General features: G+C 34.5%; 1 protein-coding gene across 1 annotated transcript in view; it reads right to left on the bottom strand.

Annotated features, from left to right (window-relative positions):
• cped1 (cadherin-like and PC-esterase domain containing 1) overlaps window positions 1-23,040 on the bottom strand; it is an 89,741-nt gene extending 66,701 nt beyond the window's left edge. The window contains exons 1-2 of the mRNA XM_068220747.2: window positions 22,476-23,040; window positions 7,137-7,308 (exon numbers count right to left, since the gene is read on the bottom strand). Coding sequence (XP_068076848.1) covers window positions 7,137-7,308; window positions 22,476-22,745 — 442 coding nt within the window. The 5' untranslated portion in view covers window positions 22,746-23,040. The remainder of the gene's footprint in view (window positions 1-7,136; window positions 7,309-22,475) is intronic.
• Between the last annotated feature and the right edge of the window lie 1,805 nt (window positions 23,041-24,845).

Genomic DNA, 24,845 nt, shown 5'->3' with positions numbered 1-24,845 from the left:
ATCAGTAGCATTTATATGAATATATTGAATACATTTACGTAAATTTTGTTCCAACTATCTTTATTACTTTTATATTAATCATATTAATAACTCATAAATATATTGATGTATAGCTTTTCCAAATGTCCCTTCATGTCCCCAAAGGGAGATTATGTCATTATTAACTCATTGCTGAAGACTGAGTAGTCTCCAGAGTATGGCTAAGTAAACACTGTTAGTAAGTAACACAAACTCTTAAGTAATAAAAGGAAGAAAAATGTGTAGCTCTTATAATAAAACCGTCCAAGAGACGTGAATTCCTTTTACAGGCCTAAAAATGAGGACACAAATGGATTACATAACTCTGTGGCAACACCAAGCACAGTCAGGAAGAAACTGAGGCTCCGCCAGTTTTCCTTTCTATGAAAGACTGCCTTCATCTATGCTTGATATTCTTTTAACTTTTTAATTTCTTTTGTACAGCTTTGAATTGGGGCATCCATCTTTCCCATGAAGACATCAAAGACGTGTAACCCCCTATACACAACCTCTCTGCATGCAAACACACATGATTTATGAGTTGTGTTTTAATTAATCAAACGTCAGTCCAGAGCTTCAGAGGCCCAATTAGCCATCTAGAAATCACAGTATGGTCAGTCCACTTGATATAATGTAAGATCCATTGACATGAGATGGATTATATGTGAGTGTCATTAAAGCAGCTATAACATGTAATTGTGCCTTTTTTGGTTAATGTACAGATGGAAAAAATATGCATATTGATGGATAATATAGATGGATTGATGGATAATATATGATGAGATAAATGGATGGATGGATGGATGGATAGATGGATTATATATATATATATATATATATATATATGATAAACAGTATGATGAATGAGTGGTTGATAGAAAGATATAATGATTATAGACATAATGACAGATGCAGTTAACAGATGGATGGATGTAAAAATATGCATTTGTATGTATGTATGGATGGATGGATGGATGGATGGATGGATGGAAGGGTGGATGGAAAAATAGACATTTGGATGGATGGATGGATGGATGGATGGATGAAAGATATAATGATATATAGACCATAGACATAATGACAGATGGATGGATGTATAAAATATATGTTGAGATGAATGGATAATATAAGATGAGATGGAGGGATAGATGGATTATGTATACAGTATATTATAAATAGTATGACGAATGAGTGGTTGATAGAATGATACATAAAATATATGACAGATGCAGTTAACAGATGGATGGATGTAAAAATATACATTTGGATGGATGGATGGATGGATGAAAGGAAGGAAGGATGGAAGGAAGGAAGGAAAATATTTTGGATGTGTGGATTGATGGATGGATGTAAAGTATACATTTGCATGGATAGATGGATGGATAGAAGGAAGGACGGATGATGTTAAAGTATACATTTAGATGTATGGATTGATGGATAAGTTGATGGATGGATGTAAAATATACATTTCGATGGATAAATGGATGGATGGATGGATGGATGATAGGATGGAGGGATGGATGGATGTAAAAATATACATTTGGATAATGAATGGATGGATGGATGGATGGATGGATGAAAAGAAGGATAGATGAAAAATATTTTGGATGGATGGATGGATGGATGGATGGATGGATGGATGGAAAAATATACATCTGGGTGGATGGATAAATGGAAGGAGGGAAGAATGGATGGATGTAAAAATATACATTTGGATGTATAGATTGATGGATAAGTGGATGGATGGATGAATGGATGGATGGATGGATGGATGTATGTAAAATATACATTTGGATAGATGGATGGATGGATGGATGGATGGATGAATGGAAAAATATACATTTGGATGTATGGATTGATGAATAAGTGGATGGATGGATGAATGGATAGATGGATGGATGGATGTAAAATATACATTTGGATAGATGAATGGATGGATGGAAAAATATACATTTGGATGTATAGATTGATGGATGGATGAATGGATGGATGGATGGATGGATGGATGGATGGATGTAAAATATACATTTGGATAGATGGATGGATGGATGGATGGATGTGGATGGATGGATGGATGGATGGATGGATGAATGGAAAAATATACATTTGGATGTATGGATTGATGAATGAGTGGATGGATGGATGAATGGATAGATGGATGGATGGATGTAAAATATACATTTGGATGTATGGATAGACATATGGATGGATGTACGGACATACATTTGGATTGATGGATGGATGTATGTGAAAATATACAATTGGACGGATGGATGAAGGGAGGGATGGATGGATGGATGGATGTAAAAATATACATTGTGATGGAGGGATGGATGAATGAATGGATGGATGGATGGATGGATGATGGATGATGGATGGATGAATAAAGTATATGATAAATAATATGATGAATGAGTGGTTGATAAAATGATTTATAGATAAACAGAATGAGATGTGCAAACAACAATGGATGGATAAATAGATGGATGATATATAGATACTAAACAGAATGAAAGATGCACAAAAAGATGGAAGGATGAATAGATGATAGCCAGATAGCATGATAATGTCATAATCTGCATGTTTTGTTAAAAAAATGGGTGGTAGAAAGGATGGATAGATGGAAGCGTGGATAGAACGAAGGATGGAAAGCAAACTAAAAGAATGGAAAATAGAAAGACGATGGCAGATAAACAGAATGATAGATGGACTAACAGAAGTATGGATAAATAAAATGAAGATAAAGGGCTAAATAAACAGACAGACAAACAGATGTGTGTTTTTATGCTTATTAATGCTGTGTAAAGGTGAACCATTGTTTGCCGAGCTAATAAAAGATCTTAAAATTCTTAGCGAGAGAGAGAGAGAGGAGGGGGGCTGGAAAAAGCACATCTGGTAGTTATTGTGGTAGTCAGCAGTGCTCCAGGAAATGGGCTGGTGTGTATTTGGCACAAAGTCCAAACTTTTGTGCCTGAGAGCCGTCCCAGCCCAAACGACAGGAAGTACTGTTTATAGCCAAGGGAAATCATGGGAAATCACCCCTTGTGTCCCTCCTGATACAATCATAATCATTTGAGCTCATTCTCCAATCGAAGCTGTTAGAAGCTCATCAATTCTAGTCAGTTCAAAGTATTTTAATCCTTCTGCTTCTCTGCTTTCCCATGGTTTCCCTTAGAGTTTCAGGCCGAAGCCTACAGCTTGAGGCTCCTGCATACCAAACATCTCTTATTTAAATAAGCGTCTCCATTACAGTCTGCACTCACTACATAACTCTCACCACATGTACATCTAGCATCAAACAGTTTAGGAGGCTACACACACGCAGTCTATCTGAGATGTTTCATGTATCAGTAATGGAGTATCACTGGAGAGCTCACTGATGCCTCCGGTGTTCTTGGCTTTGAGATGAGTGTGTGTTTTGTGTGTTTCTGGTAAAGCTGTTTGGGTGGAGCTGCTGGCCTGGTGACCTCAGAGTTTTTTGATGTGGACGGCAGGCCTGGCCGTCAATCTGACTGACAGCTGTTGACAACCTTTGTTTATCCACAGCGGCAAACAGACACCTGCTCTTTTTCTCACACAATTCCTGCATGATGGATGGAAGGAGTAAATGAGGGAAAATGAAAATAAATGTGAGATAAATGGAAAAAAGTGATTAAATTCAAAATAAAAACAAGATCAGAAAGTATATATTAGAAAATATCATGTTAAAATTAGAATAAATATCTAAAATCAAGCAAAAAGTGCTCAGGGGTAGCTTAAATATTGTGTCAGTGCTCCTTGGGTAAGGGATTCATCATAATAAACAGCAAAAATCAGTCCAAGGCACTCGAAAAACATGGAAACAATATTAAAAATCCTTTATAACCCTTTATAAATGACCTTTTTTAAGGATTAGCCATGTGAATAAAGGCTTTTAATATTTCTTCCAGATTTTCGGAGAGCCTTTGACTTATTTTGCTGTAAAAATAAGTATATTAAAGCTTTATACTAAAATAAATGTGCACACGTACATTTTAAAAAATAAATAAAATGTTAATAAAAAATACTAAATTATTATTGAAAAATAATTAAAATCAATTTGAATATCTGTAATTTAGTTCCATCATTGTTTTAAATAAATAAATCAGTCATTTATTCATTTTCCTTTGACTTAGTCCCTTTATTCATCAGGGGACACCACAGCGGAATGAACTGCCGGCATATGTTTCACACAGCGGATGCCCTTCCAGCTGCAACCCACTACTGGGAAACATCCATACACACTTGTTCACACACATACTTATACACTACAGCCAATTTAGTTTGTTTAATTCACCTATACCGCATAGGGGTGTCCAGATTCGATCACGTGATCAGAAAATGGGCCCGATCTTGCGGTTTCAGACTTGATCGGAATCGGAGGTTACCTCCCGATCATGACTCGACTATATATTTTTGAACACATGAATAGTTTTGCAGTGGCACAGAGTTAGACCTCTGATAGACTTCCTACAGAACCAGCAAAGCGTGCGGCATGACATCACTTTGTTGCAGAGACGCTATTGGATAAATGCCGGCAATTAGAACACAGAAGCAGCTTAAAAAGGAGAGCGCGAGTATGTCTGCGGTCTGGAGGTATTATAAAGTTGATGATGACAACATTGCCATTGCCAACATTGTAAGATATGTAAACTTGGCATTAAAAGAGGTGGAAAGGAAAAGGTTACAATTAATCCAACAAACCTTGATAAGAAACTATCAAAAACAAACGTAGAACCTCGATTTGAAATGCTGTCTTTTGCCACGATTTCACAGTGAAAGCTCTGCCAGCCCTTTATAAAAAGACTTCTGACAATGACTTGTCCTGTTAAAAGATGTACCCCATGTTTTGTTCACCACAAACATATACTGTAATTTGTCACAAAGAGTGTACATTAAATCCGAAAAATAAATGGGAACAGTATTTTCATCACTCTCCAATGTATACTTGTAATTTGCTTGTATTTTGTCAAATACTATAAAGTGTCATTAACACTTTATGTCATGTCATTGGTGTCTAAACCACTCTAAAAATATCTAGTTTGTTTACTCTAAAGAAAGGCCTCGAAATCACCTTTAACAAGCTCAATTTGTGATAATAAAGTCGTATAACTCTAGCTCATGCATCAGCAAAAGCATCAGGATGAATATGACCAACAAGCATCAATGGTTTGCACTATATGCGTGAAAGATCCGAAATGGAAAGGCCTCCATCTCAATCACCTCTCTGTGTCCAGTCACGACCTGGAGAAGGAGGAGGAGGAGGAGGGGAGAAGCGTTTTAGGATCCCAGCTGTGACTGTGAAGCAGCTCTTAAACTGAGCTGGAGGCCAAATTAACCCCTGAACCACCTGACAATAAACCTCTGAGACCATGAGCTAGCAGTTCACAGCAGTGCGATTTATTTCACGGCTCTCCGGAATACTTGATTCTGACTCTTCAATCCCAGTGTTCTGTGGTCAAATATGTTTGCATAATAACCGCTAAACTATAGTTGACTTTTATTTTTGACCTGTATGAAACTGACGCTTGAATTTGCATTGTATGTGGGATGCAAACTACACATTTTAGCGACTACATAGTTCACTGCAGGCATTCCATGCATCCAGAAAATTTGCATACTGTGATATGTGGTGCAAAAATAGACATTGGTTGCATGCCAGTGCAAATGTACCCAATCTGTCCAGAGCCCATACAGTTTATGTTAAGTATGCATGTTTGCGAATGCGTGCTATGTTCTGAAAAGCATATTGCCAGCATGCATCATGTATTTATATGCATTATTTATTTTGTTCTTTATTCGTTAATGTTCTGTATGCATAATTAAACCAGCATGGTTTAGGGTTAAGCGTGATTAAAAATGCTAATTTAATATATTTACAGTAAAGCATATTAGAGATGATAAGCAGAAGTTACTGAATGAGGTCATGTGATAGCTGTGTAGTAAATGCAGTAGCTTGAAGTGTTATTTGTTGCATTATGCAAGCTTAAAATTAAGGTTAACCACGAGGAATAAAAAATGTAAATTAGAGCTATTTTTTCTTACACTCTTCTATAGAGCTTTCTGTAGTTTACATCTCTCGATTCAGACTGTTCTAATAGAATTATGAGTTCTTCCAAATTGCAAATTTGTTTTGAACTTATAGATACAACGATAGAAGAAAAAATGCTCAGAATTGTGCAGATTCTGAATTGTACACTATATTGCAGTTTTATATTTAGCAATTCTGAGTTTATATATGAGAATTTTGCCTTTTTTTTTTTCTCCGAAATGTAAATAAATGTCACGATTTTAAGTTTGTTTTTTTTGTAAGAATTGCTTTGTTATTTCATGCAGATCATGATTTGCAACTTTTTGCAAGATATAAAAGTCAGAATTGTACATTTCTATCATACACTTTTTTCCTCAAATATTTTTATATCTCAGATTTGTACATGTATTTCCTGTAATTGCAATTCTGAATTAATATTATGGAGTGTTTACTTTTTTTCGCAGACGTCTGAAAATTCTTAGGTTATACAGTGCTAAGCATATTTAAATACACCCCTCACAAATCTATCTTATGAATTCATATTTTTAATAGAAAGCTATGCAACATTATATTTGTGCATATACATTACATTAGTCAGTACTGAAGCCAAATCTGGAGCTTATCTAACAAAATAACTCACGATAACGGTCTTAAAACTAATACACCCAAATTTACATGTTATAAAAAAAAATCAAAGACAAATTTAAAAAAATAACAATAATAAAGAGAAGCAAAAAATTTAACAACTTAGTTGCAATTTAATTTCGCAATATTTTGCTTGAATTTAACTGTATTATTGTTCAATTTATAAATATGTTTGATGACTAAAATATTATTTTATATATCTGTTTAATTAAATACTAAAATACATTGCCTACATTCACTGAGAAATGAATAAAAATATTCATTTTCCAAATGGGGTGTACTCAGTTACTGACTATCTCTGAATTCTGATATAATATTTAGCAATTTTTTTAAAGTGTGCGTTTCTTCCATTTGTGGGTTTATAAGCTACATTTCTTAATTCTTCGATTTGTCAAAAATGGGTTTTCGTAAAACTCCCCCTCACCTCTTCGGTCCTGTCTGAGTGAGATGCTGGTCTCTGCATATCGGGCCTGATCCACTCGATATCCCTGCTGCTGGAGGACTCTATGGTACAGCTGAACCTCAGTGTCAGTGGGAGCATGCTGGCCGGTCAGAATGATGGCTTTTCCCGCACAGCTGCCTTTAGAATGGCGCACCTGGGACAAAAAAAAAAAAAGAAAATACAAACTGCTTGGTTAGAATACTTCTTATTAGCTAGGATAATCAATGGACATTTTTACTGGCTATGGATTTATCTGAGAGCAAATCACACAGGAGAAATGTATCCGAAAACTACCTCTTACCTGCTGACAGAGTAGTCTTTCTGGCAAAAAAATTGTGCGCACAAAATAGTTTTGTTGTATATACAGTATTTTGCTCATTTTATCAAACTATTAAAGCCAGGAAATGTTGACAGACTTGTACTAAAAAAAATAAAATAAAATAAAACAGCAGTTTTATGTTTATATGTTGCACATTTACCCTCATTTACTTTAAACTTTTAATTTATCTTAGCAAGTTGTCTTAGTTTTTAATGTGTAATGTGTTTTTGTTTATATACTACACTTTAAAATGTAGTGAATCGTTTAATTTTTGTGGCTTCAGTCAGTGTTGGGATACTCATTTAAAGTTGGCAGCATTAGCAAAACATGTATCAAAATAGATCTAATTATCTATCAGTATTAAAAAAAAATTATTAAGACTACATTTTTGCCATATCGCCCAGCATTTATTACTCCATTTAAAAGCTATCAAGCAGGTATTGTGTGTGCTCAAAAAGACAGTTTCACCTGCATAGAAGTACTTGAAGTCAGTTAGTTGTTTCTCCTCAGTGTTTCTGCTTGTTAACAGCAGGTGTTCATCATTAATGCTCAATCAGCCCTTAATTACCTCACTGCCTTAGTTTATACACTCTGACTGAGAATTATATACACACTGCATTTATCACTGGAGGTTTTGCTATGGATATGAATACAGTTTTATCTGGAAAACACAGTATATTCAGACCAAAAATGTGTTTTTAATATGCCATGGATGGAAAAAAGTGACAAAAGTTTATGGTGTTTTTGAAAAACAGACCAAAGAGCAGATGCTTTCATCAATGCTCAACTTTATATTAGCTAATAATTGATTTAAAACCTTAAAGGTGTTTAATTGACCTTATTTGAAATCTGCAAATGCTTCATAAAAGGGCTCAAGTCCTCCAGTAACTCTGTCACATGTGAACATCACAACCCCATCGGCTAATCAGAGAGGCATCCGAGCATTTCAGAAGTCCCCATAGTGCAGTGTAGCATGGTAATAATGACCTCTGTGGGCCATCAGGTAGAGGGCAGGACTGAACTCTTGTTTTCTCTGAGAGCAGGATTAGACCTCAGCTACCGCACAGGAGAAATGTGGGATACATTTCACTTGAGAGCCAGAAGAAAGTCTGACAACATAAGTATTATTACAAGTCCTAATAAATTTAGCGGATGATCATCCAGAGTTGCGTAACAGAATTGAAGGTACACAGTGTGATTTGGGCAGAGCGTGTGAGTGAGGAAGGGAGGGGAGCGTTTCCTCTTCTTCAGCGTGGATGATATCGTTTCCTTTTCTTTGCTCTCTGTGTGTGTTCATCGTTTTTTTCTGTGGTCATGCTGTGCTGTTTTCTCTTGGTCTGTCTGAGGGGTCCACACTCCTGCTCTGCTTCAAAATGTTTCCATCTGGGAGCTGAGCCACATTAATGAAAGGGTCCTAAATGGCCGAAATCAACCCCTGCTCCCCATCATTCACTCATTTAGTGCTCAAAACTAACTCTTTGCTCTTATTCCTACATAGGTTGAAAAAAAGGGGGAAAAGCTCACTTAAATAATATGCTATTATTATTTTTATTATTATTATAGACTATATTATAGCAATATTAATATATAGCAATATAATAATAATAATAATAATAATAATTATTATTATTATTATTATTATTATTATTATTATTATTATTATTATTATTATTATTATTATTATTTTAGGTATAGAAAATTACTTTAATTATTCAGTATATATTTCATTTTACTACTCCTATATAGTATAATGTATTATATGTTGTATTAGATTTAGGTAAACTAAGCCATTATTATAACAGACACAACAACATAATACAACTGTCCTATTAATTTAAATAATAATAATAATAATAATAATAATAATAATAATAATAATAATAATAATAATAATAATAATAATAATAATAATAATGATGATGATGATGATGATGATAATAATAATAATAATAATAATAATGATACAAATTTTAATGCAGAAAATACTTTATCTATTAAGCATTTTTTATTATTATCTTATTTTAATAGACAAAATAACAAAATTTAACTAGCCTTTTCATTTAAATATTAATAATAATAATTTATTCTTTCATATATACAATTGTGTAATATATATTATACTGTATGTCCATTTTAGTTTTATTTTAATCATTTTAATGTTTTTATTATTGCTGGTCAAAGATTGTTTGCAATTAATTGCATCCAAAATATAGGTTTTGACATAGCACATGTGTGTGTATTACATATATAAATATGCATTATGTATATGTGATACACATTAGGGCGGCACAATATATCGTTTCAGCATCAGTATCGCAAACTGATCATATGCAATAGCCACATCGCAGAATATGCAATGATGAGTCTAGATTATAATTGATAATTTCTCAAGTGTTTTTTAGGCCTGTGACTGATTTCAAACCAGTCGAAAGTGTGCTGTTTTTAACTTTGAAAAGTTAATAAAAAATTAACTTCATTGATTTGTTTATACAATGAAGACTATGCAGTAATATTTTACATTTGATTATTCAATTACCATATACCTGAATAGAGTTCATCCTCGAAAAAAATAAAACGCTGTTTATTTAATGTGTATGTTTTTAATTATGGAATTTAACTATGCTTGTAGATTGTTTATTATATTTTATGCCAATGCAGACCTATTAAAAACCATCCCAATCAATCTAAAAATGATAATTTTGTTAAATATTCAAGTAATCTAGTGTAATTGTATTTATATTGAAATGTATTGCAGAAAAATAATAATAAAATCGCAATGATTTTTCCAATATCAACCCAAACACACACACACAAAAAGAAAACAACACAAAACAAATGTGTTACATACACTGTAAAAAAAGCTAGGGTGCCGGAAAAAAACAAACATAAAATAGCAGTTGTTAAATTACAGAAATTTACCATAAAATAACAGACATTAAATTACAGAAATGCCCTCAAATTTAAATTTCTGGTAGATTTCTGTAATTCAACCTCTGTTATTTTACAGATAATTTCGGTAATTTAACGGTCGTTATTTTACGGGATTTTATCGGTAACCCCAAGCTGCTTGAAATAAACCATAAAATAAAGGCTGTTAAATTACAGACATTTTTTACAGTGTAGTAATTTACATGTATATATAATTTGCATCATATACATATATAGTATATTTTATATCTAAATATAAATAGACATTTTCTCAATATATCTATTCATGTGTGTACCTATTTAATAAACACACCAATAAATAAGTGCCAAACAAAACAAAGAAATCATGATTCATATTTGCCCAGCACTAGTTTTTATACATAAATAATTTGAGGAACTGTGATTACAAACAAATACAATAAAAATCAAGTCAAGTTAGTAAATTAAAATCAATTAAAAGACTATTTTCTCTTGTACTCAAACCATATGAAGAACGATAGAGTTCTGACGATGCATTTTGCACAGCAATGTCTTTTTAACTAGATTTCCACCATCTATGGCTAAATACAAAACAATATCTCATTTCTCATGCTCAGTTTGCCACTCTGTCTTCCCTCCATCCTCCAGCCTGTCTCCCCTGCCCTTCTGTGAGACCTCCGGCTGCAGACTCTAATCTAAAACATGCAATTACTGGACTGCATTCATTTCACCCTCCGTGTCTGCGGCCCAAGACACAAACATCATTACTTCATTAAAGCGCCGCCTAAAACAGCCCAGTGCTCAAAGGAAGTAATAACAACCAATAAGAAACATCTCGCCAAGAAAGAGGGAAATAAAAAGGAAGTTGGGAGGGGAGATGAATATATATAAAACCCAAAGAGCTGAGAGAGCGGAATGATACATTAACTTTAATAAGATCTGAAATTAAATCAGCTATACACAAAACATTAAATCCTCTCAGGGAAATCTTCCTTTAATTCCCACACATAAAAACAGGAGATGAAGATACGCATAAATATTAATTTAGTCCTCTGGTGCAGGGATCTGTGAAAACGCAGTCAAATCAACAGCTGAAATAGCTCTTTCACGAGCGGAAAAACAACCTCTGTGTTGGAAAATGAAGGTCATTTCAAACAGGTGAAAAACATACCTGCTTTTAATGTAAAATATACAGCTTTGAAGAAAAAAAAATCTCCGGATTTATTGTTTTGTGTTTGAATAAAACTGAATATTTGCAAAGAATAACTAAAATGTGGCATTTTAAAGACATTTTTAGTTTAATTTTAGACAACAGTATACTAATATAGTAGTACTGAAAAGTTAAAAAATATGATTTCAATATGGCATATGCAGAAATATGTGGAAGGACTTTTAAATTCAGCAACCTGGGTGAAGCGTCTCCGGTGAACTGTATGACGGTTACAAAATCTGTGCGTTCAAGTTCTGTTTTCTTTAAAAATCAATGATGTTCTGTGCTTGATTGATATACAATATAAAGTGAGTCTCAGAATGAACAAGAAGCACTGCATTAAATATTTTTTTCCACATTTTTTTCCTGTCACATTCGTCATGCAAAAACAGTGCAAAGCTAAGCGTGCGTAACAATATTGTGTGTGACTCATTATTGCAGAAAGGCTTGAATTAACTCTACAACAAATACATCAGATAACTTCAGATCTGCTTCATACTTGTCTGTCACTGTGCTGTTTATCTACTGAGATGCTGCAGGTGAAGGCTATGCCCATCACAGCAATCTCCATGGCTCTGACACACACGTGGGGATGGTGGGTGGGGAAAACCAGCTCACTTGCATTTGCAAGCCACAGGCATCAAAAACAGCCACAATGTCCTAAAACAGGGGTCACCAAACTTGTTCCTGGAGGGCCGAAGTCCAGCAGATTTTAGCTCCAACCCTAATTAAACACACCTGATCAAGCTAATCAAGGTCTTACTAGGTATACTTGAAACACCCAAGCAGGTGTGTTGATGCAGGTTGGAGCTAAACCCTGAAGGGACACTGGCCCTCCAGGAGCGAGATTGGTGACCCCTGTCCTAAAAGCTCGATTTTTCTTGATTCAAAAAGGTATAATAAATAATCTGATGGGTATTTTGAGCTGAAAATTTACAGACAACTTCTGGAGACACAAAAGACTTATCTTAAATCTTGAAAAGGGGGTAAAATAGGTGTCCTTTAATGTAGCAAATTAAGTAGATTGAACATAAAACAATTAAGTTGTCAAAAATAAATCTTAATAACTGTGTTGTTCCGACTCGTTTTGAACAATGACAAGCAGCAAAATATTTTTTGTGTATTGTTAATCTCTGAAAGAAAATAAAAAGCTCTAAACGAGACAGTATATTTAAAAATTTTGTGTAAATGTAATAACACAAATAATAACAATATACCCAAATCCATAAAAATCCAGAGAAACTGAGAATTCCCATAGCTGTAGTTGATGATGTTTTGGTATGTGCCACTAAGTTACAGAAGTGTCCAGACTAAAAATAATGCTCCTATCTTTAAAGACCAACTTCCTAACAGCATTTCAAAAGGGTCATGACTTTAGGGACACATAAGGTGCAGAAAAAAACATGCAAAGACAGGTGTGCGTGCTACTGACAGATATCAAATATGACATTGTAAACATGACTGTACGGAGCATGTGCTGTATATAATAGAATAAAACAAATCTAAGCAGACTAACATCTGTACTCCAATCCAAACAACTAAATCACATAAACACACACTGATATAAAACAGACCACCCTGTCTGATGTTATTCAGAAGCCTTACACAACCCTAACAAGAACATACTCTGGTGGTACTAGTGATAGCAGTAGTTGGTATTTTGTTGCATTTGTTTGGTTTGAAGACCAATACCTTTGCCATTACCAATACAAAGTCAAGCCAAGTTTTTTTGTGTGGCCAGGAGGATAACACTTTGAAAGTTATTGCCCATGCCAAAATATCATTATCATCTCATAAACTCTGCTCTGTTTCCTTACGTCAGCGTTGTGGAAAGGCACGCCAAACAAAATTGCCATCATTAAAGTCACTCTTTGCATTCACATGCATCATAGCAAAGGCATTTCAAAAATTACCTAACACAATACGTTCACAGGCACAGTGAAGTTTTAGTTTTATTTTGCAACAAAGTGCAGCGTCTAAATATTTACTCTGAATGCACAGTAGATGTGAACGATAATTTCAGTACAGACATGTTTATGTTAATGAATTACCTTAATTTGTCAGTTCTAATACAACTAGATGGGTCAGGTTCTAGTTTTCAATTTTGAATTAAACATTAAATTCAATAATAATATTTAGATTATATAATATAATGTAATGTAATGTAATGTAATGTAATGTAATGTAATATAATATAATATAATATAATATAATATAATATAATATAATATGATATAATATAATATAATATTTTCCCAGAGATGGGTTGCGGCTGGAAGGGCATCCGCTGCGTAAAAATTTGCGGTAAAAAAGTTTGCGGTTCATTCCGCTGTGGCGACCCCGGATTAATAAAGGGACTAAGCCGACAAGAAAATGAATGAATAAATAATATAATATAATATAATATAATATAATATAATATAATATAATATAATATAATATAATATAATATAATATAATATAATATAATATAATATAATATAATATAATATAATATAATATAATACAAAAACATTTGCCTTTATGTGAAGTTTTGTGAAATTATTGAGTACATATTTCCTAAGTGTTGTTTTTTTTTAACATAATATTTACTTTAGTTTTTATTATGATGACAGCACATAATATTTAACTTGTTATATTGTTTGCAAGATATTACTATTCAGCTTAAAGTGCAATTTAAAAGGCTTAGCTACGTTCATTAGGTTAACTACTGTAAGTTGGGTCAAATGATTACAAAAATCAAATGATTACAATTTCTTGCCAAACTATTTTATTTATGCTAATAGTTCCTTGGTGGTCATAAACAGTCTAGGACAAGAAAAATGAAGTACAAGATAAATTACATGCTTATTAGCAGCATTGAGGGTAAAGCATTACAAGTAACCCAAGTTACCTGTAATAATATTACTTTTATATTTCTAAAATTACTAATATTATTAAATATAATGTCACTTTTCCAGGTAACAAGTAACGCTTTATTTCAAAGAATTAAGTAATAATATTTAAGTTACTTTTTTAAAAAGATGTAACCCGAGTTTCACTTTTTAGATTATTTGATTTGCTTTTAAAAATAATTTGTTGAATTAAAATGAGTTAAATTTTATATTAATTAGTAAAAATTAGTATTATTAGTAAAATTAGTAAAACTGAATTAGTAAAACTGTAATCACGCTGAATCCCACTCAGTGAGAGAATGAGCTCCGCGCGGGAACAGACAGAAAGATGGCATAGCCTTACGTTTCTGTACTGAAAGTGTTCTCAATATTCTGAATGAATGAAAGAAAAGTGGATAGCTTCAATGTACAGTGATTTTACTGAACTACTAAGACAAAAAGTAGCAAGCACATTGCTTTCAACTTTCATTAATCTGTATATCCAGCATCTAGCTTCAAGTTCAAGTTCTCAAAAGGGAACATTATTCTAATTTTTATTTTTTTTTAAGGAAAATAAAGATGTAGGTTATACAGTGTGCCGCTAAATGCAGAGCTCCTCTATTTAAAAAAATACCCAGTAAGTTTTGAAAGAGAACAAGCCTCAGGCAGGAATGAAATAGTAACTCAAAAGTACCATTATAAAGTAACTAAATAGCACAACTAGTTACTTTTTTGGGGAATAACTAAATTTTGGAATGCATTATTTTTCCCAACATTGTTTATTAGACTTTTTTTGTTTGATAAAAGTGATTTTATTATTATTATTATTATTATTATTATTATAAGAACAAACTTTCTGCAGAGAAAAGAACAGAATAAAACCCTGTAACCTAGATTCACTATTTGAACACAGCTGTCCTGGGTTAACATGAAGTCCCAGACTTCAAGAGAGCATTTGAGATGAGGGAGAAAACAAAATGTGGGTTCTGTTAGTATTCAAAGGAGACCTCGGACTCTGCTTGTCCATGCTAAGAGAATGGTTTACTTGGCTAAACGTTTGGCATGGCCTCAACATTTTATTCAAGCTTTCCCCCCACAAACTACTTCTCCCTGTTTTCCTGCGCTTTCCTCGTTTCTTCCTCCCCCTCCACAAATACCTCTCTCTTTTTCTGTGCCACTCTGGAAGAGGGTTTCTGTTACCACCGTCTCCGTGTGTAAGGTTCAGAGGTTAATCATGGCTGTCGAGAGGCCCCTATATATAAAAATAACTCTTTTTTTTCTTTCATCTCTCCTAGAGACGTATTGGAACATCAAACCACATCAAACTCTCACACAGAACATACTGAACACGCCTCTATGCCACATCTAGACCCTCCAAAACAAAGCAACGCATGGTGTAGAAAAGAAGTACGCGCTACTTGCTGACCTCTTGTACTTGTTCTCTCCCCACACAATCAAACAGCAGACAATAAACTCTCAGCATACTTGAACGTGCACTTACATGGAGTCTCTTTGGGGAGCGTTCAGTCCAACAGTGATGGAGTGCAGTTGTTCGTGCAAACCGCAGGCCTAATATAGACTATAACATGAATAGCATGTGCTAGACTGTAGGTTACACTGTCTCCTGACAGCAATGTCACAGCAGAGGTTTGCCTTTATGCCTTTTAAACTGCATGAATAATCCAGCAGCAGTTCAACGAATAAATAATTTGAAAGTTTTTCATTTTTAATTTTAAGTTGAATAAATTAACGGTGTGATATTTTGAATATTTGATAAAACATATTTAAATCAATTAAATGTAGTATTTAATTAATCCTACATTGATATCACACGTATTAAAATGAATATATTCTTCATTATTTTTAAACATTTTAGTGGTTTAGCTCATTTAAGCCCACCAGCAACTATAGTTGCCAAAGTTTATAGTTGAAATTTTCCTTTTATAAGTAACTTTCTACATGTTATCAATATTTAATTTCTTAATGACATGCAAGCAAACAACCAAATAAAGACTTCAAGATAGAAAAAAATATATATTGATTTACTCATGTGAGGCTTTTAGCTTCCTACCGCTAATTCCAGGATGCAAAAGGGAGGCAACCCCTGCAGATAAAGGTCATTTTCTTGTAACTATTTTTTTTCCTCACAAATATATATCAACATAATCATGAAGGTCTCAAGATCCATTCAAACAAAACAAATCTTAAAAGAGATCTATAGTTGTTTGTATACTTTGTCAAAAGTTCAAGGAGTAACTATAGCTGCCGGTGGGCAAATAAACAAATATACAGAATAAGCATATAAATCATGGGGAATTGGGGGGAAAAAATAATAATAATAATAATAATAATAATAATAATAAATAAATAAATAATAATAATAATAATATATTTTATTTATAACATGCTTTTCTAAAACCCAAAGCGCTTACAAGACAGTAAAAAAACAAAGCAAAATAAACAATAAAAAATACAATAAAAAACGCAGTAAGAATAAAAGATATCACAAATTAAAAACAGAGCTAAAAAGATGAGTTTTAAGTAGCTTTTTAAAACTGTCCAATGAGCCGGCATTCCTTATGTTAGTGGGAAGAGCATTCCACAGTTTGGGAGCACGAAAAGAGAATGCCCTACCTCCCATGGTGCTGAGTTTGCAGCAAGGCTGAAACAGCATAGGACTCGAGGCAGAGCGTGGACTGCGAGAGGCAGAGGAAACGGATATCAGGTCACAAATGTAACCTGGAGCAGAACCATGAACTGCTTAATATGTTCAAATCAATGTCTTAAAATCAATACGAGACTTGACGGGCATCCAGTGAAGCTGTTGGAGTATAGGAGTGATGTGCGACCGAGACGATGTATGTGTCAACACACACATACTGTGTTAATAAGTTTATAAATCAAGGTTAAACAGGTGTTGTTGTTGTTTGCTTTCATAAGTAAAGTGTAAGTAAAGTATTTCCCACTTTTAAATAACACTTAAACTTTTTTTCATTTGTCTTATTGACAAACAGTAGTCTGTTGGGGAAACTAGTGTGTGTTTCATGACTTTTAGACAAATGAATTAGTTCTTTGTTTTCATTTTCATGAAATTATATGATAGATAATTTTTTGCAAGGTTCATTTTAAATTGTTTTCTAATTTTAAATATAGTAAATGAGTTTAAGGCGACGCGGTGGCACAGTAGGACGAGTGCTGTCGTCTCACAGCAAGAAGGTCGCTGGTTCGAGCCTCGGCTGGGTCAGTTGGCGTTTTTGTGTGGAGCTTGCACATTCTTTCCGCATTCACATGGGGTTTCCTCTGGGTGCTCCGGTTTCCCCCACAATTCCAAAGACATGCGATACAGGTGAATTGGATAGGCTAAATCAGGGGTGTCAAACTCAATTCCTGGAGGGCCGAAGCCCTGCACAATTAAGTTCCAACCCTGCTCCAACACACTTACCTGTAGGTTTCAAACAAGCCTGAAGGACTCAATTAGTTTGATCAGGTGTGTTTAATTAGGGTTGGAACAAAACTGTGTAGAGCTGCGGCCCTTTGGGAACTGAGTTTGACACCTGTGGGCTAAATTGTCCGTAGTGTATGTGAGTGGATGTTTCCCAGAGATGGGAGGACATCCGCTGCTTAAAACATATGCTGAATAAGTTGGCGGTTCATTCCACTGTGGCGATCCCAGATTAATGTAGGGACTAAGCCGAAAAAAAAATGAATGAATGAATGAATGAGTTTATGATTATCAATTGATCTTTTAAAAGCAGTTGTTTTGTGTTAGGATCCTAAATGTTCCCCTATTCGATTTTTACATTGAAGGGCTCTTACAACATATTTGCCCACCGGCACCGGCTTATAAATTAAAAAAAATAAAACCTATTTAAAACCTGGAGAAAATAAATGCAAAACATGTTCATATAGGACACAAGACTACATGCATAAAACCATTAAAAAACTGGGCACAAATGGATTAAGCAATTAAATTAAACAAGATAAAGCTAATTAAATTAAGCATTAATTGTAGTATTTTTTTATATATATATATAATAACATTTAATAACCTTTTTTTTACTGTTTAGATTTAGACTACTAGAGGTTAATATGTGATTGGCCTTTCCAACTGGCTGTTAGAGTGTGATGTCTAAACACTGAATAGTGAGGTTCATTTTAGACTGACATATGGCAGCAGTTAAAGCAGTTATTCACATTCACGGTGTGTGTGTGTGTGTGTGTGTGTGTGTGTGTGTGTGTGTGTGTGTGTATAAACACTAGGACTTAATCAGCTGAGAGTGAAAACAATTGTCCAATCCTGGATCCAAACCAGGCGAACTCCGGTCCAAAAGTCCAGACAGAAGTGACTTGGTTAATATGAATGAGCGTCCTTCATTGGTTGTCGGGGCAATGAGACAGCAATGGTTTATGGGATGGGAAAACTTCACTTCACAGTATGCACAGAAAGCATTGCTGTGTTCCAATTCGCATACTATCCTTTCTAAAAAGTATTCGAAAATAGAATTAGTATGTCCCCAATTAAAAAGAGTATGCCAAAGGTTCCTGGATGGTTTCCTATTCCCGGTAAAAACTCGAAGTGTAGAAGCGTTCATACTCTAATCACTAATATTTCCCACAATACATTGCACACTGGGTGTGAATTTGTTTCAAACTACAAACTCGAGTAAAAAGTGTAAACAAACTACAAACATGGCGGACACGCGAGACCACTTGTCAAGTGTAAAAGTGTTTGAATGACTGATAATCAATATCTTGCCAACTGGAACATATTTTAACTGCGTTTTACGTGTTATATGTCATCTGCAACAACGTGAACATATATTAAGATATGTTTTACATTAACTTCTGAATGCATAATTACCCAAAGACCTGAGGAGATTTCTCTGCATGAAAGACTCGCGAACGGCAGATTATCCTGCTGCTGCTTCTCCAATAAGGAGGGTAATTAAAAATGAAAGAAATGTGAATGATGTGTGGATGACTGACAGGTGACATAACTAAGCAACATAACGATCTGTTAACAAGGAAGTAGCATATCCCAAAGCTTTCATACTCTTCTGTTACACACTCAAAAGTATATACTTTTTTTTTTTTACAAAAAAAGGTACATACTTTTAGGGCGTAGTATAAGTATGTAAATTGGGATGCTGCACATGTGAATAGAAACTTTCTAATATAAATAAAATAATATTGTATTATGAGACTACTAACAAACATCATCCAGCTTTTTCTGCCCTTCACTGTTAGATTTTAAATTACGAGTTATACTCATGAGCAACTCCAGTGATACGGATGTGTCGTTTGCAGTAAAATCTCAAAACATAAATTCATATAAAAGGTATATATTTACATTATATTGAAACTTCTGTTTATGTTTTCCAAAACAACTCACCACAGAGTTATGGGAGAAAAAAAATATCAATCTATAAACATTTTTTTATATTTTAAATGAGGAAAATAAACATGCGTTATAGATGTGACCAAAAAAGTACGCAAGTTTACAGTATACAACATACTCCGTAGAAATTCTGTGAATTAAACTGCACAACCCAAAAGAAACAGTGCTAATCGAAAGGATGAGAGCTGGCTCACTATTGAACAAAAACTATTGAATTTATTTTATTTGACATTTTTTGCATTTATGAGGAAAAAGCTTCGTTATGGATGTGACAGCTCTCTGTTATGGACGAGACAGATGTAAAATTGGCACTTGAGTGATTTTGGTAAATCAAATATAATAGTTTGAAAACATTAACAGAGAGTTTTTTGAGTATTTTAAAAGCTCTGTAAAATACTTGCTCACACAAAAAATGCAGAAACGGTTTTGATATTTTGGCGAAAACTTAATTTTTCTCATGGCAAGGTTGACATTAACATGGAATTGCTCTTATGGTTAGGAGATTTTTGTGATTAAAAGTAACTAAAAGAAATCATATGTTTTAATAATAAGCTTGTGCGACAAATAATCCATAGTGAAAACTGAGTGAGATCTACATTTGACCTGTATTAAATTTTTATCAGTTATGAAAATAACAATTTGTTTAATATTTCAACATGACTATCACAATTTGTTTCTCAATATAATTTTCTAGTTGTAATATTCAATATACTGGACATGAAGAGTGTCTAAACTTGGTTTAAGAGGGCTGATGTCCTGCAAAGTTTAGTTCCAACCCCGATTAAACAAACTTGAACAAGCTAATCAAGCTCTTTCTAGGTATACTAGAAACTTCCAGGCAGGTGTGTTGAAGGAAGTTGGAGCTAAACTATGCAGAAGACCGCCTCTCCAGGACTGAGTTTGGACACTCCTGCTTTACATATTTAAAATACTCTCAAAAAGACTTTTGGTGGCTATTATGGTCTGTAGAACGTTATTTGTTAATTCTAATACAGCTGCCTTTTAATATTCAACAGTGAGGAGAATAATGACATCTTAATGTTTGCAGTTGTTTGTAAAACACTTCTGCACCGTGACAAAAAATCCTGGTTGTCTTAAATTTAAGCTGAATCAAATGAACCTTGAGTCCATTGAACTAAAATTATGTTAAACTGACTTATAACAGCTTGTGTCACTTATAAAATTATATTAGAACATGATTAACTTTACATTTAACAAGTTACAATGAACTTAAAACACACGCTGTCATGACAAATTGATCATATCATTTTGTTTACGGTCTATCACAGGTTACGTTACTCTTGCAATTCATGCAAAGCAGCATGGGATAAAGGAAAAGGCGAATAGCGATGCTCACTCTTGTTGCTGCGAAGTGGAAAACTCCTAAAAACAAATCCTTAATTCATCAACACAAACTCCCTCAAGGTGACAAACACATTTCCAATAACAAGTCATTATGTCAACAACTGCACCAGGTAATTCTTCATTTCCTGCTCAACTTGGTTACCTCAGTGTTTATGACTCTATGGCACTGCGAGGCACAGTCCAGTCTCCAAACACATCAGAGAGCCACTGCGGGTCACACACAGGCGGATAACTCCATCCAAATGAACACACACACACACTCTCGCTAACAGCTGATTGAGGACAGCTGTCAAGCTTCTCAGTCTACACTTCCGGCTCTGAGTTAGTTAGTCTGAGATTATCAGAAGTCATACTGCAGCAGCCACAGCTTAAAACTAAACCCCTCTCACCCCTCATTGCTTCCCCGCCCTCATCTTCTGCCTCACTGACCCCAAATCTGCTTTCCAATTTCTCGCTCTCGCTCCCTCTCATGCATGTGCTCCATCTCCATGTGCAGAAGTAATAAATAAACCTATAGTTGGGCACATGCATGACAGCCGTTCTTTGTTCTTAGCTTTTCTCCTCAGATCTTTTCCTCTGCTTTACTGACATAACACTTCCCACAGATGTCAATCATCCCAGAAGCATGTGCGCTCGTAAATAACCCCTCCTTCATGTGCTCTCTTAAACCAATGAATGTCCAGCCTTGAGTATCTCCTCCTAAAATACCTCTGACAAAGGCAAGCATCATAAATAAACAATACTCATTGGTTATTTTTAACGAGGGGTTTTGTGCTGAAGGAAGGATATAAATATTCCAACACAACAACTTGCAGTTTGTACATTAATAAATAATGGGATTTTAATACCTTACTAATATTATGAGTACTCAATATTCTAAATAGTTGTTAATATTGCAATACTGCTGTAATACCAGAGTACTAAACATTAAGAACGTTATTAATAAAATAATCTGCAATTATACATTATTAATTCGACTGCTTTATTTATTTATTTATTTTTGTAGTATATAATAATATTAATGATATTGTTATTATCATTACAAATAACAAAATTCTATATATTTTTGCTATAACTATTTACATAACAACAATTAACAAATATGATTTAACTCTTAACAAATATTATTAGTAACTTTTATATTCATTAACTGGTACTTAATAAATATTAACACCACCAACTAGCTACAACTGCAGCAATAACAAACACAACAACTATCATCATACATCTGGAGAAATAATTAACTTACTGATGCTTCTAGTAAGGATATGAGTCTCTCTGGGTTCTTGAGCAGAAGTTCATAATCAAAGCCAGCTGATTTGTTCCTTTGGTCCCGTTGACTGGACTTGATCTCGGTTCTGTCCCGGTCCATAGTCACAGTGTGGTAAAAGAGCCCCACGGCGATGCCCAGCAGCAGAAGAGGACCCGTGCAGCACCTCCGACGGAGCGGCCATACCCAACGGAAAACCATTCCCACTCCTGCACAAAGGTTCCTGGACAGAGTCAAGAGACATACCATTGGGAATGTGCGTTTGGTCCCCTCATCATCCCTCCAGATCACGGCGCGCTGTCCGGCGACAAGCGCTCAAACGCGCAGTTTAAAAGCGCTCATATCCGAGGAACGCGTTCATGACATTATCGCGGAAAATCTTCAGCTAAATTCGACGAGTGTTTGGGAAGTCTCGTTTCAAACGTCCAGGTATCAAAGCAGAGTGAAAAGTTTTTCTGAAGGCTTCTTTTTTCTTCTTAAAGCTGCTGAGCCCCTCGGGTGATTAAAAACACTCCCGAGCAGAACCTCATGACTGAAGAGTAATGATACGCCTCCTTCACGCAGAGCGCGCTGTCAGAAAGCGTCTGCCTCTCTACCAAACCGCTGTAAAGTTGTCGGATTCTACAAGATATTACTTTTAAACGACTATTCATACAATACGTGCTAGATAGCAGTCGTTTCGCAATCTTGTTTTTAACTTCTGGGCAGCGTAATTGTCGCGTCTCGCGCGCACAAGTGTGACGCTTTTAAAGAACCGCTAAAATCACCTAAGCTTTAAAAAAAGAGAGCCTGGAGACCACCGTGACGTCTGTTTTCTATTTTTACAGCGATTAAAACTAAGGTTACGGTAGCAGAAAATGCTAAAGGTGTAAGCCGCCAAAACAGAGGATGTTTGGATCTGTTCTTTTGATTTGTCAGGAGCGCACCTGGTTTGCGTTAACCCGCATAATCCCAATAACATTTTCCTAGCTAAACGACCACTGGGATTTTCCTTAAACAGACCAGTAAACGAAATTAATTTATAGTTGATATATAGTATTGAATTTGTAGTGTATATATATATATATATATATATATATATATATATATATATATATATATATATATATATATATATATATATACTATTATATATATATATATATATATATATATATATATATATATATATATATATATATATATATATATACACCAAATATTACATTAACCTCCCTGGAAGGTTCTGGGAATGATTCTTTTTTTTTTTTTTTTGCCTGCTGAGAATTTTCCCAGAACATTCTTACTTTGTTGCTTATTTGGTTGCTGGGGTAATGACTCGTGATATTAATATACATTTATTTTTGCCTGACATATGAAAATTAATATAAAGTTCAAAATCAGTATTTCCTTTTAAAACTTTTTTTTACTGCTCCCTTGTTTAGGGCCAGTTGTGGCCTTATGTTTTAGAGTCCAGCAGGGGCTAGGTGGGGGAGTGAATAGCCAGAGCTTGCTTCCACCCTCATTACCACCCTTGTGCAAACCACTGAACCCCGACCTGGCCCCCAGCAACCCACTGCTCCCGCGCATGTTAAATTCTGTGTGCATTTGGACGGAATACATGCAGAACACAAATTCAGAGTATAGATCACCATATTTGGCCAAAGCTCACTTGACTTTCATTTTCACTTTGTTGTCCTTGATGAATAAAAATACATTTTAAAGGTAAACATTGTTTAAAATCTATTAATAGTTTCACACACACAGATAAATAAATAAGCAGCACAACTGTTTAAAAAATAAAACCCTTTCTATAAAAGTTGCAAGATTTATTAAATTAGCTACTATAAAAAAGTGTGAACTTGTATACACAGTTACAATCATTTGACTTAGACATTTTAAGAAATGAATTAGACAAACACAGGGTGGCTCAGTGGTTAGCACTGTCACCTCACAAGAAGGTCCCTAGTTCAAGTCCTGGCTGGGTGAGTTGGCATTTCTGTGTGGAGTTCCTCAGGGTGCTCCAGTTTCCCCCACAGTCCAAAGACACATGCTAAAGGTGAATTGAATAAGCTAAATTGGCCGTAGTGTATGTGCATGCATGTGAGTGTATGGGTGGTTCATTCGCTGGTTTAAACTGGATAAGTTGTTGGTTCATTCCGCTGTGGCGACCACTGATGAATAAAGGAACTAAGCTGAAAAAAATGAGTGAATGAATTAGACGAACGCATCCCCCTTATTTAATGAACACAGGCTCCGATTGGTTGATCGAAGTGTTTTTACAGGACTGATGATGACGAAACATTTCTTTCAGAAAAAACGCATCACAAAAACATAACATTATTAAAACAAAAAAGATATAAAGACTGA

The sequence above is a fragment of the Danio rerio genome, chromosome 4 (assembly GCF_049306965.1).
Source record: "Danio rerio strain Tuebingen ecotype United States chromosome 4, GRCz12tu, whole genome shotgun sequence".
Classification (NCBI taxonomy): Eukaryota; Metazoa; Chordata; class Actinopteri; order Cypriniformes; family Danionidae; genus Danio; species Danio rerio.
Note: the sequence above shows the minus strand (reverse complement) of the source record. Positions and strands in the feature narration are given on the sequence as shown.